Raw genomic sequence first — 14,409 nt, forward strand, 5'->3', positions numbered from 1 at the left:
AGCGCGCCATAAGGCGCCAGAAAATTGGCGCAGACCGTCGCCGCAGTGAGGCCCCGGTGTTCGCACCAGGGGACAGGGTCTGGCTCTCGACCCGAAACCTGCCCCTCCGCCTGCTCTGCCGGAAGCTGGGTCCGCGGTTTGTGGGGCCGTTTAAAGTCCTGAGGAGAGTGAACGAGGTATGTTATAGGTTACAACTGCCCACTAATTACCGTATTAACCCCTCGTTCCATGTGTCTCTCCTCAGGCCGGTGGTGGCTGGCCCGCTCCAGGAGGCTGAAGTGCGTGAAGTTGCTCCGCCTCCTCTAGACATCGAGGGGGTCCCGGCGTACTCTGTTCGATCCATTTTGGATTCGAGACGTCGGGCGAGGGGCCTTCAGTACCTCGTGGACTGGGAGGGGTACGGGCCGCAGGAGAGATGCTGGGTTCCGGTGGAGGACGTTTTAGATCCTTCCATGTTAAAAGAATTCCACCGCCTCCATCCGGATCGCCCTGCACCTCGCCCTCCGGGGGGGGGGGGGTACTGTCACGACTTCTGCCGAAGTCGTTGCCTCTCCTTGTTCGGGCGGTGTTCGGCGGTCGACGTCACCGGTCTTCTAGCCATCATCGATCCATTTTTCGTTTTGTCTTGTCTTCCCACACACCTGTTTTCAATCCCATCCATTACCTCTTGTGTATTTAACCCTCTGTTTCCCCTCATGTCTTTGTCAGGGATTGTTTTATGTCAAGTGTTGTTTCTTGGTGTATAGGTGCGCGACGGGTCCTCGTACCCATGTTTATTTTATGTATGTACATTTTCGTGTTTGGAGCATGTTAAGTGGACATTTATTAAAAGTCTCCATTTTAACTCCGTTTAACTCTCCTGCGCCTGACTTCCCTGCCACCTATACACACGACTCTGACAAATGTCAGAATAATATTTATTTCAGCTTTTATTTCTTTCATCACATTCCCAGTGGGTCAGAAGTGTACATGTACTCAATTAGTATTTTGTAGCATTGCCTTTAAATTGTTGAACTTGGGTCAAACATGTCGGGTAGCCTTCCACAAGCTTCACACAATAAGTTGGGTGAATTTTGGACCATTCCTCCTGACAGAGCTGGTGTAACTGAGTCCGGTTTGTAAGCCTCCTTGCTCGCACACGCTTTTTACATTTAAGTCATTTAGCAGACGCTCTTATCCAGAGCGACTTACAAGTACATACGTTCATACTTTTTTTTTTTTTTTTTGTACTTTTTCAGTTCTGCCCATACATTTTCTATAGGATTGAGGTCAGGGCTTTGTGATGGCCACTCCAATACCTTGACTTTGTTGTCCTTAAGTCATTTTGCCACAACTTTGGAAGTATTTGCTTGGGGTCATTGTCCATTTGGAAGACCCATTTGCAACCAAGCTTTAACTTCCTGACGGATGTCTTGATGTTGCTTCTATATATCTACATAATTTTCCCGCCTCATGATGCCATCTATTTTGTGAAGTGCACCAGTCCCTCCTGCAGCAAAGCACCCCCACAACATGATGCTTCATGTTTGGGATGGTGTTCTTCGGCATTCAAGCCTCCCACTTTTTCCTCCAAATATAACGATGGTCATTACGGCCAAACAGTTCTATTTTTGTTTCATCAGACCAGAGGACATTTCTCCAAAAAGTACAATCTTTGTCCCCATGTGCAGTTTCAAACCGTAGTCTGGCTTTTTGTTTATGGCGGTTTTGGAGCAGTGGCTTCTTCCTTGCTCAGCGGCCTTTCAGGTTGTCGATACAGGACTCATTTTACTGTGGATATGGATACTTTTGTACTTGTTTCCTAAAGCATCTTCACAAGGTCCTTTGCTGTTGTTCTGGGATTGATTTGCACTTTTCGCAACATAGTACGTTTATCTCTAGGAGACAGAACGCGTCTCCTTCCTGAGCGGTATGACGGCTGTGTGGTCCCATGGTGTTAATACTTGCATACTATTGTTTGTACAGATGAACGTGGTACCTTCAGGCGTTTGGAAATTGATCCCAAGGATGAACCAGACATGTGGAGGTCTACAATTCTTTTCTGAGGTCTTGACTGATTTCTTTTCATTTTCCCATGATGTCAAGCAAAGAGGCACTGAGTTTGAAGGTAGGCCTTGAAATACATCCACAGGTACACCTCCAATTGACTCAAATCATGTAAATTTGCTTATTAGAAGAATCTAAAGCTGACATAATTTTCTGGATTTTTCCAAGCTGTTTAAAGGCACAGTCAACTTAGTGTATGTAAACTTCTGACCCACTGGAATTGTGATACAGTGAAATAATCTGTTCGTAAACAATTGTTGGAAAAATTACTTGTCATGCACAAAGTAGATGTCCTAACCGGCTTGCCAAAACTATAGTTTGTTCACAAGAAATTGTGGAATGGCTGAAAAACTAGTTTTAATGACTCCAACCTAAGTGTATGTAAACTTCCGACTTCAGCTGCATCACTGCAGAATGCTGTGGTAGCCATGCGGTTAAGCTTGCCTTGAATTCTAAATAAGTCACTGACAGTGTTACCAGCAAAGCACACTCACACCTCCTCCTCCATGCAGAAATCATCCGTTCACCAACTCTGCGTCTCACAAAGACACAGCGGAAATTTGGACTCAGACCAAATGGACAGATTTCCACCGGTCAAATATTCATTGCTCATGTTTCTTGGCCCAAGCAAATCTCTTCTTATTATTGGTGTCCTTTAGTAGAGGGTTCTTTGCACCAATTCGACCATGAAGGCCTGATTCAGTCTCTTCTGAACAGTTAATGTTGAGATGTGTCTGTTACTGGAACTCTGTGAAGCATTTATTTGGGCTGCAAGTTCTGAGGCTGGTAACTCTAATGAACTTATCCTCTGCAGCAGAGGTAACTCTGGGTCTTCCTTTTCCTGTGATGGTCCTCATGAGAGCCAGTTTTATTTTTTATATTTATTTCACCTTTATATAACCAGGTAGGCTAGTTGAGAACAAGTTCTCATTTACAACTGCGACCTGGCCAAGATAAAGCACAGCAGATTGACACATACAACAACACAGAGTTACACATGGAATAAACAAACATGCAGTCAATAATACAGTAGATTTTTTTTAAATTATAAATAAATACATTTTAAAAAGTCTATATACAGTGTGTGCAAATTAGGTAAGATAAGGGAGGTAAGGCAATAAATAGGCCATGGTGGAGAAGTAATTACAATATAGCAATTAAACACTGGAATGGTAGATGTGCAAAGGAGCAAGATAAATAAATACAGTATGGGGATGAGGTAGTTGGATGGGCTGTTTACAGATGGGCTATGTACAGGTGCAGTGATCTGTGATCTGCTCTGACAGCTGATGCTTAAAGCTAGTGAGGGAGATATGAGTCTCCAGCTTCAGTGATTTTTGCAGTTCGTTCCAGTCATTGGCAGCAGAGAACTGGAAGGAAAGACGGCCAAAGGAGGAATTGGCTTTGGGGGTGACCAGTGAGATATACCTGCTGGAGCGCGTGCTACGGGTGGGTGCTGCTATGGTGACCAGTGAGCTGAGATAAGGCGGGCTTTACCTAGCAGAGACTTGTAGATGACCTGGAGCCAGTGGGTTGGCGACGGGTATGAAGTGAGGGCCAGCGAACGAGAGCGTACAGGTCGCAGTGGTGGGTAGTATATGGGGCTTTGGTGACAAAACAGATGGCACTGTGAAAGACTGCATCCAATTTGTTGAGTAGAGTGTTGGAGGCTATTTTATAAATGACATCGCCGAAGTCGAGGATCGGTAGGATGGTCAGTTTTACGAGGGTATGTTTGGCAGCATGAGTGAAGGAGGCTTTGTTGCGAAATAGGAAGCCAATTCTAGATTTAATTTTGGATTGGAGATGCTTAATGTGAGTCTGGAAGGAGAGTTCACAGTCTAACCAGACACCTAGGTATTTGTAGTTGTCCACATATTCTAATTCAGAACCGTCCAGAGTAGTGATGCTGGACGGGCGGGCAGGTGCGGGCAGTGATTGGTTGAAGAGCATGCATTTAGTTTTACTTGCATTTAAGAGCAGTTGGAGGCCACGGAAGGAGAGTTGTATGGCATTGAAGCTCGTCTGGAGGTTAGTTAACACAGTGTCCAAAGAAAGGCCGGAAGTATACAGAATGGTGTCGTCTGCGTAGAGGTGGATCAGAGAATCACCAGCAGCAAGAGCGACATCATTGATGTATACAGAGAAGAGAGTCGGCCCGAGAATTGAAACCTGTGGCACCCCCATAGAGACTGCCAGAGGTCCGGACAACAGGCCCTCCGATTTGACACACTGGACTCTATCAGAGAAGTAGTTGGTGAACCAGGCGAGGCAATCATTTGAGAAACCAAGGCTGTTGAGTCTGCCAATAAGAATGTGGTGATTGACAGAGTCGAAAGCCTTGGCCAGGTCGATGAATACGGCTGCAAAGTAATGTCACTTATCGATGGCGGTTATGATATCGTTTTGGACCTCGAAATGGTCGGTAATCTGTTAACTTGGCTTTCGAAGACCTTAGAAAGGCAGGGTAGGATAGATATAGGTCTGTAGCAGTTTGGGTCTAGAGTGTCTCCCCCTTTGAAGAGGGGGATGACCGCTGCAGATTTCCAATCTTTGGGAATCTCAGATGATACGAAAGAGAGATTGAACAGGCTGGTAACCGGGGTTGCAACAATTTCGGGCAGATCATTTTAGAAAGAGAGGGTCCAGATTGTCTAGCCCAGCTGATTTGTAGGGGTCTAGATTTTGCAGCTCTTTCAGAACATCAGCTATCTGGATTTGGGTGAAGGAGAAATGGGGGAGGCTTGGGCGAGTTGCTGTGGGGAGTGCAGGGCTGTTGACCGGGGTAGGGGTAGCCAGGTGGAAAGCATGACCAGCCGTAGAAAAATGCTTATTGAAATTCTCAATTATAGTGGATTTATCGGTGGTGACAGTGTTTCCTTGCCTCAGTGCAGTGGGAAGCTGGGAGGAGGTGCTCTTATTCTCCATGGACTTTACAGTGTCCCAGAACTTTTTTGAGTTTGTGCTACAGGATGCAAATTTCTGCAAGAAAAAGCTAGCCTTAGCTTTCCTAACTGCCTGAGTTTCATCATAGCGCTTGATGGTTTTTGCGACTGCACTTGAAGAAACTTTCAAAGTTCTTGAAATTTTCCGGATTGACTGAATTTCATGTCTTAAAGTAATGATGGACTGTCGTTTCTCTTTGCTTATTTAAGCTGTTCTTGCCATAATATGGATGTGATCTTTTACCAAATAGGGCTTTCTTCTGTATACGACACCTATCTTGTCGCAACACAACTGATTGGCTCAAAATGAATTAAGAAGGAAATAAATTCCACAAATTAACTTTTAACAAGACACACCTGTTAATTGAAATGCATTCCAGGTGACTACCTCATGAAGCTGGTTGAGAGAATGCCAAGAGTGTGCAAAGCTGTCAGGGCAAACTGTCTGATTTATTTAGAATTCAAGGCACACTTAACCAGCATGGCTACAACAGCATTCTGTAGCGATACGCCATCCCATCTTGTTTGTGCTTAATGGGACTATCATTTGTTTTTCAACAGGACAATGACCCAACACACCTCCAGGCTGTGTAAGGACTATTTGACCAAGAAGGAGAGTGATGGAGTGCTGTATCAGATGACCTGGCCTCCACAGTCCCCTGACCTCAACCCAATTGAGATGGGATGAGTCGGACCGCAGAGTGAAGGAAAAGCAGCCAACAAGTGCTCAGCATATGTGGGAACTCCTTCAAGACTGTTGGAAAAGCATTCCAGGTGAAGCTGGTTGAGAGAATGCCAAGAGTGTGTAAAGCTGTCATCAAGGCAAAGGGTGGCTATTTGTAGAATCTCAAATCTCAAATATATTTTTATTTGTTTATCACTTTTTGGGTTACTACATGATTCCATATGTGTTATTTCATAGTTTTGATGTCTTCACAATTATTCTACAATGTAGAAAATAGTAAAAATAAAGAAAAACCCTGGAATGAGCCGGTGTCCACACTTTTGACTGGTACTGTATGTGTATATATATATATTTTTTTTTTGTTTTGTTTAACAGGACAAATATAATGGGGCACGTGCCCTTGTGCCCCCTATGGTCATGATGCCTCTGTATGTCTGTTTGTTTGTATTTGTTTGTTTGTGTGTGTGTGTTATATCTAGTGGGTGTAAGTGTGAGTATAGGATCAAGTGTGTGTATTGTGGTTTTTCTCAGATCTTTGGGTTGGTTTGTGAACCCTTTCCAAATGTCGCTCAGGTCAGCCGTTCCTCTGAGCCCAATCCAGCCCGATAAAAGATGTTGATTGAAATAAGATCCACCCTGAGCCAATCAAAGAGGAATTCACTCTTTGCTCCGTTATTCTATAGGCTTGATTAGCAAATAACTCTCCCTTACACGTCCAACCACTGTGACCTTCACAATACATCAGTCACATTTGAAGGATGAATACGCACTGAAATTAAGACATAATAAGAACACATTTCCCCTGTCACTTTTCAGTTGGATTCTCTGAAAGGCATTGGTAGGATTATTGGCATGTTCCCATTACTTACCACAGATGTTTCTTACTAATAAAGTCTAGCAAGATTGACTGTGCCTAAGAGTTTTCACACTACTGACTCAAACCAAACCAAGCTTTACTGAGCATTTCACAAAGGACAATGTGATATATCAGAGCCAGTACAGTTTGGTTCAGGATGGAGAGGTAGTGTGAAAAGGGTATAATCCACTCACCGTGATGGTGTGTTTGTAGCTCCGAGACACCTCAATCTCATAGCCGTAGACCTCCAAGACGAACCCTCTCACCCAGATGGCCTGCCCTGTGTCCCTCTCCTCGTTCCGGGCTGACAGCTTGAAGTGAGGGAAGGTGGCGCTGCTGCTCGTCCCAGGCTGGGTGGCGGGGCTCTGATCCCCATCATCCTCCCCCACCACCCCGCCGTTGCACGCCGTCGTAGCCAGCCTCAAGGTACAGCTGCTCTGTAGCTCGAAGGGCACACCACCGAACGGAAGAAAGTGGCTGTAACCGGCGGCAACGCATAGCGCCTCGGTGCGCGGCTGACAGAAGTAGAGGCCCTCAAGGCCCTCCTGGCAGTACTCGCCCTCCCCGCATGGTGCCAGCGTGCAGTAGACGCTGTTGTCCGAGCCGTTGCAGTAGCAGCGCTCTTTGCACTCCCAGTCGGTCCAGAAGGTTTGGTTGGTGGTCAGCTGCCGGCTGCCAAGGTCGAGGCAGCCGCAGTCACTGCGTGCCACGCACTGGCCATTGCGCAGCGCAAAGCCCTCCTCGCACTGGCAACCCTCCTGGCAAGGCAGTGGGCACGGCTCGTCGGGCTCGTCAAGGCCGGCGCAGGTCAGCTGGCATGCGCTAGTGCACTCATCAAAGTGACTGTTCTCCGGACAGGGCAAGGCTGCAGGAAGGAGAGAGAGAAAGGTGGGGGAGAGAGATGAGAAAGAAAGTGGGATGGTGAAAGAAAGAGAGAAAAGTGGAGAGATAAAGACAGATGTTGAACAGAGACAGAAACAAGAGAAAGGGAAATTCAGAATTAGCAGATTTAATGCGTGGTTCATAAATGAAAAATACATGGTTAGTCAATTACTCATGGCCTCCCGGGTGGCGCAGTGGTCTAGGGCACTGCATCGCAGTGCTAGCTGCGCCACCAGAGTCTCTGGGTTCGCGCCCAGGCTGGGCTGGGTTTGCGCCCAGGCTCTGTCCATGCAGCCGGCCGCAACCGGGAGGTCCGTGGGGCGACGCACAATTGGCATAGCGTCGTCCGGGTTAGGGAGGGTTTGGCCGGTAGGGATATCCTTGTCTCAGTATGTAAAAATGTAATATGTAATATGTAAAAATGTAAAAATGTAATAAAATGTATGCACTCTACTGTAAGTCGCTCTGGATAAGAGCGCCTGCTAAATGACTAAAATGTAAATGTAAATGTACTCAACAACATTCCAAGGTGGTGGTGGTGGGGGGACTAACTCACGGCAATTGGTAGCACTCCTCCAGGCGGCAAGGCCCACCTGGGCGTCCTGACAGGCTGAGGCATACGCCTGCAGCGAAGAGCAGAGCGCCGAGCGGTTTCCCTCACGCACGCACATGTTGTACAGGCAGTTCCGGAAGAACGGCGAGGGGTTGACAGCACCATGGCACGCCAGGAAGGAGCTGTTCCCCGGGTCGTTGATGTTGCCACACATCCATGGGCTCTGGTAGAGCCGCAGGTCCGTGCACATGCGGTACAGGTCGTCGCAATCGCCGTTACATGTCAGGTCGTCAGCGATGGCCCGCCAGCCTTCGGTAAAGAGTTCGGGGGATTCGGCCAGACGGCCGTTGGGTAGACGGAGGTCGTCGCTGGCATTTCCGTTGAAGAGGCCGCACAGGCCACAGGTGGCGTTGTAAAAGAGGGTAGAGAGGGAGATGTTGAGGAAGCCCTGGCGGGTGTAGCGGACTAGGACCAATCCGCTGGACTCCACCACGGTGGCGTTGCCCGGGGCGCGGTAGATCATCAGGGTCTCCAGAGGGTGGATATAAGGTAGTAGTACCGGTTCACCGTTCAGCTGGGAATTAGAGACATCATAACATTGTGTCACAGACTGGTAATAGCAGGGTAAATTCATTTGAATTCTATCACTTTTTGACAGCATCCCTTTTGATTTAAACAAGATTTTCCATACATGTTTGCCCATGGAAGAAGTGGTCAGGAAGTTACTTATTGGACCTGAATGCAAAAACATTCAGGAGATAAAGGTGCTCAAAGTTGAACCATTTTGCATATCCCACCATACCTTGAGACAACCATGTCTTTATCACTGGAAAAGATAAATGGTTGAGTTTGATATAATTTAAAAGTTTACAAAATGGGTTTGTCAAACTATTATTTAATAATTTATTTCAAGTATATATATATATATACACACACATATGGCATTATTTTACCTTAAATGTCAATTATCTAAAAATGTGTCAATTCTGATTGTTTTCATATTCGCGTATGTTGTAGCTTAGACCCTACTTTACATCATCTGAGTTTTTTTTTTGTGCCTGCCATTTGTTGATACAACATGCTCTTGAATACAGGGTGGGTGTCATTTCGATCATAGAAATGTAATTCATAGATTGGACCTATCCCTTCAGACAACTGCAATTTAGCTAGTACACCATTGAAATTGAATTAAAATTTTTACTTCGAATTACTACAACAAAGATTGCCGCCGAATCACCCACCGTTGAATGTCAACTTAAAAGGTCATGTCTATTCTATTATCTATATTTCTAAGATTTCAATAGGTTTCCTATGGAAGATTGACAGTATTATTTGAAACAAAAGATATTCCCATCCAAGTCAACATTCTCTGATGTGTGGACCTCCAACCATCTTTGTGGTACCATTTGAAAGTTGAAATGTAAATGTTATTAACATTTTTGTAAATGACACCCATCCTGAGCATGACACCCATATTCAAGAGCTTGTTGAGAGCAACCGATGGCGAGCACAACACAAGGTGATGATGTAAAATGAAGTGTAAGCTACAACATATGCGAATATGAAAACTCTAGTTCATGCATTTTTAGATAATTGATGTTAAAGGTTAAAAAAAAGACAAAAAACATGTCCAAGAAAAATGATGAAATAGTTTGACAACCCTGTTTGTAAGCTTTTAAATCAATCTCAACCGTTTATCTTTTCCAGTGATGACGACATGACATGGTGGGGTATAAAAAATAGGTCAACTTTGAGCACCTTTATCTCCAATATGTCCCTTTCTGAGCACTTCTACCATTGGCAAATATGTATGGAAGGTTTCATTCAAATCAAAATGGGTGCTGCCAAAAAGCGATTTAATTCAAATAGATTTACCCAGCAGCAACATTCAATCACTGTAATGTAGTGTTGGGATATACATATTCCAGCTAAATTACTTTGAGCATGAGAAAGGTATCTCATGATGACATTAGACTTTCAGGGCCAGTTTCCCAGACTCATATTTAGCCTACCCCTGGTGTAAAATTATGTTAAATGGAGTTTCTCCACTGGAAGTGATTCTTAGTCCAGAAGTAAAGTTAGCCTAGGTCTGGAAAACCGACCGGCAACGAGGCCCACAATACTGATGCTTTCTGAATACATTTTCAACTGAATCTTTATAGATCTCTTTATCTGTCTGGAGACTCATACGTTTTCTCTCAATCATAAGACTGAGGTAGTACCAAAATAGCCTGGTCCCATACTGTATGTTTTGCATGACAATGAACAAACACAGAGAAAAGTTGGCGATAGCACAAACAGACTGGAGCACCAGGCTAAAATACTGACCTTCACTGTGTCAAAGTCCGATCCACCCATCTGGGCCTCCAGGTTGGCCACCCTGACCACCACGGGCCTCATCCAGGCCGGACCCTTGTTCACCAACCGCCGGCCCATCTTCACCTCCACAGCCGACACGTTGGCCGGCGTCGGCCCGCACGACCTCAGCAGGTAGTAGGAGCTGTCGTCCGGAAAGAGCATGGAGGCCCCGTCGAAGGAGGCCGTCACAGCGTTCTGGCCCAGAGAACACACTCCCTCCCTGCGGGGGTAACAACCCAACAGGCCGACCTCCGCCACACACACCTCGCCTTCTCTACACGAGTCGTTGAAGCAGGAGACTTCGCCGTTGGGCCCACAGACACAGCGCAGGGTACACTCTCTGGCCTCGCCAGTGGGGCCCGCCCAGAAAGTGTCGTTGAGGGGGTAATATAGGCCGTCACGCTCGCAGCCGCAGTCCTGCCGCCGGACACAGCGGCTGCCACTCAGCACGTAGCCCGGGTCGCACTGGCAGCCCTCGGTGCAGGGGTGGGCACAGTACAGGTGAGCGGTGAGGTCTGAGCAGGAGGCCGGGCAGGCACTGGTGCACACCTGGTAGTGGCTGGACTCAGGGCATGTCAGGGCTGGCAGCAAATCAAAGGAGAAAGAGGATGTTATAATACAAATTATATTAATGAAACATTGTTATGCTGTTATGTGTTAAATGATTACTAGTGTAAGTTGTATTATGATATTGTGGGGGCAAAGAAAGAATGAGAGATAAAGACAGCTGTTGGAGTAAGCAATATTAACCACATCTAACAGAAACAGCAAGTTACATCTTTATTTTAGGGATAAGTAGCTATGAGTCCCTTTCATGTCCAAACAAAACCATTCCTACCCCGACATATAGATACATGTGGGACAGAAGAGCACCTACCACAGAAGGTGCGTGATCTCCAGGGTCGTATGGTGACCCCCAGGGCTTGGCAGGCTAAGGCATAGGCCTGGATGGCCTGACACAGGGTGGTAATGTTGTCCCTGTTGCTGCACATGTCGTAGACACAACTATAGACGAAGGCCGTGGGGTCCACCACTGCCCTGCAGTCCCTGAAAGGCCCGTCTGTCTTGTTGATGAGTCCACAGTAGTCCGGGCGGAAGTAGAACGCCTCGGTCAACGGGTCACAGATACTGCAGTTCTGGGCGCAGCCATCCGTGCAGCGCCAGTCAGCGTCCTCTGCTCGCCAGCTGCCACCTAGCTCCACCACGCTCTCGGCCAGCGAGCCGTCGGGCAGCACGGGGTCGTCGGCAGGGTCGTCGTTATAGTTACCACACAGGCCGCATGTGTTGTTGAAGTAGGAGCTGGGCAGGGAGATAGAGGCATAGTGCTGCCCGTCGTAAGACACCAGGAGGCCAAAGTCGGTCTCCAGGGCGACAGCAACACCTGACTGGTACACCCTGACCGCACCCAGCTGGAGTTGGACTGGTAGTGTCTTTACCAGCCCATCCACCTGGAAAAGAAAGAGCTAGTAGATTCAGGGCGGATTATGGAGTTTAGTACCACGTAAACACAATATTCGATAACCAATAGAGCGGTACACAGAATCTGCTGGTCTTACCTGTCAAACTACGTGATCAGAACACTTATGTACCTAGCCTCACCTGTACAGTGCCCTGGCTGCCCTTAGGCAGGGTGACGCGGTGGCCGTACACCTCCACAGTAACGTCCCTCAACCAAGATACGGAGGCCACGCCGCGGTTCTCGTTCTTTGCCTCCACGCTGAAGAAGGGCAGGCCGGCCACCTCCCAGCATGGCCGTGCAAGCAAATAGGAGCAGGTGCCCTGGAAGTGGTAGAGGAAGCCGTCAAAGGTATGGTAGTGTGGGTCACCGAAAACCACGCAGGTGCTGGTGCGCGTGGGCTGGCAGTAGAAGGCACCCTCCTGCTGCTCGCATGTTTCCAGCTGGCCGCATGGCGCCTCCTGGCAGAGCACCTCGTTGTCCATGTCTAGGCAGCGGCACCGCTGGGAGCACTGGTCAGACAGCCAGAAGATCTCGCCGCGGCGATAGAACCGCCCTAGGAGAAGATATGGACATTCCTAATAACTATGGGGTCTTCCCGAACCTAGATATTGGTCCAGTGTGTCAAGTCTTTGTTATGTTCCACTTCATACTCACCATTGTAACTGCAGCCGTTGGCTGGGTCTATCAGGGCAGTGTCTATACGGAAGACCCAGCGGCCAGGCAGGTTAACATTGGTCGTCTGCTCGATTTCAACCACGTCATTGGAGCGGGACCCAGGCAGGTTGAGAAAGTGACCAATGTCTCCTCCATTAAAACCTGACTGGAAATGGGAGAGATGGGGAAAGGCAAGCAAGGAGGTTATCACTTACTTAGAGGTGGGAGGCATCAAGATTGGTCTGCTGTATTTGAGCTATATCTGGGGGGTTGGCCTTCTGTGTTTTAGAGGTCATAGGTGGGACTTCATGATTGGTCTGATATGGTTTTAGGGGAGGTATATGGGACATCATGGTTGGTTGGTTGGTTGGTTTGATGTGTTTTAGGGGTGGTACATAGGGAAATGTGATTGGTTTGATGTGTGCCGTTGGTGGTATATGTAGGTTATCATGATTGGACTACCTGTGCTGTGGTTCCACCTAAACCAGTCAGAGGGTCTCCTCCACTTGCAGTGCCTGTGCTCCAGTTGATCTCTCCATAGTTGAACATGGAAAAGCATGACAGACCATCTGATATCAATACAGCCTGAAACGTGTTAACCTATAGAGAGGTGAGAATATGCAGGCATAGTAAATTCAATATGAGCCCAAAGAGAGAGAAAAGAAAAACACTGAGTGAGACTAAACAAAGATTCACCACCTGGCAGAACTGACCTTTTAACCAAAACAAATAACCACCTATTAGACTAAACAAATACTTACCTAGAGGTTCAATGAGATTTCTATTTGAGGCAACAACATATGAACATTTATCTTCAGTTCTGGCTAAAGATCACAGACACACATGATTTTTTACATTTCTTCTGGGATAAATGGTAATGTCAGTGGCCATCGTCAACTAAGGCCACATACTGTAGAACACCAATTCAGGTACCATCTCTTTTCTTGTGCGTGTGCCTAAAGGTGTTTTGAGTGTGGAGCATAATAATCCCTGTGATTAGTGATTGTGGTTATTTTACCGGGGTGGTCTGACTGCCTCCGTAGAAGGTGACCTGGTGCCAGGTTGTGATGAAGACCCAGGTGGCTGTGAAGGTGGGCATGTTCTTGAAGTACTTGCGGATGTCTCGTGAGGCCCGCTCCAGTAACTCTGGGTCTGCGCTCTCGCGGTAGTACACATCTCCGCGGATGCCGTTGTGCACGTCTGCCCATAGTGGGGCGATGAAGGATCTGCTGTCACTCAGGGGGAAGGCCTCGGGGGTGAACTGGCTCACCTGCACGTTGAAGGAGATCACACCGTTGTTGTTGACCTGCAGAGATTGAGAGGGAGGCACGGTCCCCATTGATGTGTTGATGAACAGATTTATGATAAAAAGAACAATTGATGGTTAGGTGAATGATATGGTGGATTAACATTTCTCTGAGATATTTGCCGTTATTGAAGGAAAGAAGGGTATATAGGAGCTTACATAGATTGAGCGATAGGGGTTATTAAAGAAAATGAATGGCATGAGTATAATTATTTCAGTGGAACTTCCATCATCCATCTTGGGTGTCTCCAGATCTCGGTGGACGGGCCCATAGGGGTACATGATCTCTTGAGAAAGAGCTGAAGGAAGAAGGAGGGAGACAATTGTAACAGATCTAGCAAAGAAGGGAGAACAACTGGTCAAATTTTTAGATAGACTACTCATGTCATCTGAGAAATTTAGGAGAATTCAATCAAGATAAGATCAATGTCTTGCTTGTTTAACCAGAAAGAAAGGGAAAATAACTTATGCCTTCTAAACATACTGAACATTCACTCTTTCATAACGGTCTATAAGACAGTGGTCCTTGAGTAATTTGCTCTGATACCTCTATATAAGATACAGAAAACATGTGAATCAGAATGGGATCCACGTCACTCACCTTCTCTCTGAGTAAAGAAGCTAAAGAGGTGGAACAGAATGACTGGAGTGCCTGGCCTGAGCAT

At 46.8% G+C, this 14,409-nt stretch overlaps 1 protein-coding gene across 1 annotated transcript in view; it reads right to left on the reverse strand.

Annotated features, from left to right (window-relative positions):
- The window catches only part of LOC120056901 (alpha-tectorin-like), a 42,235-nt gene extending 27,826 nt beyond the window's left edge, over positions 1 to 14,409 (reverse strand). Inside the window, exons 1-10 of the mRNA XM_039005169.1 lie at positions 14,346 to 14,409; positions 13,904 to 14,043; positions 13,457 to 13,744; positions 12,901 to 13,038; positions 12,439 to 12,604; positions 11,925 to 12,337; positions 11,203 to 11,773; positions 10,296 to 10,906; positions 8,008 to 8,541; positions 6,727 to 7,290 (exon numbers count right to left, since the gene is read on the reverse strand). Of these exons, the coding sequence (XP_038861097.1) occupies positions 6,727 to 7,290; positions 8,008 to 8,541; positions 10,296 to 10,906; positions 11,203 to 11,773; positions 11,925 to 12,337; positions 12,439 to 12,604; positions 12,901 to 13,038; positions 13,457 to 13,744; positions 13,904 to 14,043; positions 14,346 to 14,409 (3,489 nt within the window). The remainder of the gene's footprint in view (positions 1 to 6,726; positions 7,291 to 8,007; positions 8,542 to 10,295; positions 10,907 to 11,202; positions 11,774 to 11,924; positions 12,338 to 12,438; positions 12,605 to 12,900; positions 13,039 to 13,456; positions 13,745 to 13,903; positions 14,044 to 14,345) is intronic.

This window comes from Salvelinus namaycush, chromosome 12, assembly GCF_016432855.1.
Source record: "Salvelinus namaycush isolate Seneca chromosome 12, SaNama_1.0, whole genome shotgun sequence".
Lineage (NCBI taxonomy): Eukaryota > Metazoa > Chordata > Actinopteri > Salmoniformes > Salmonidae > Salvelinus > Salvelinus namaycush.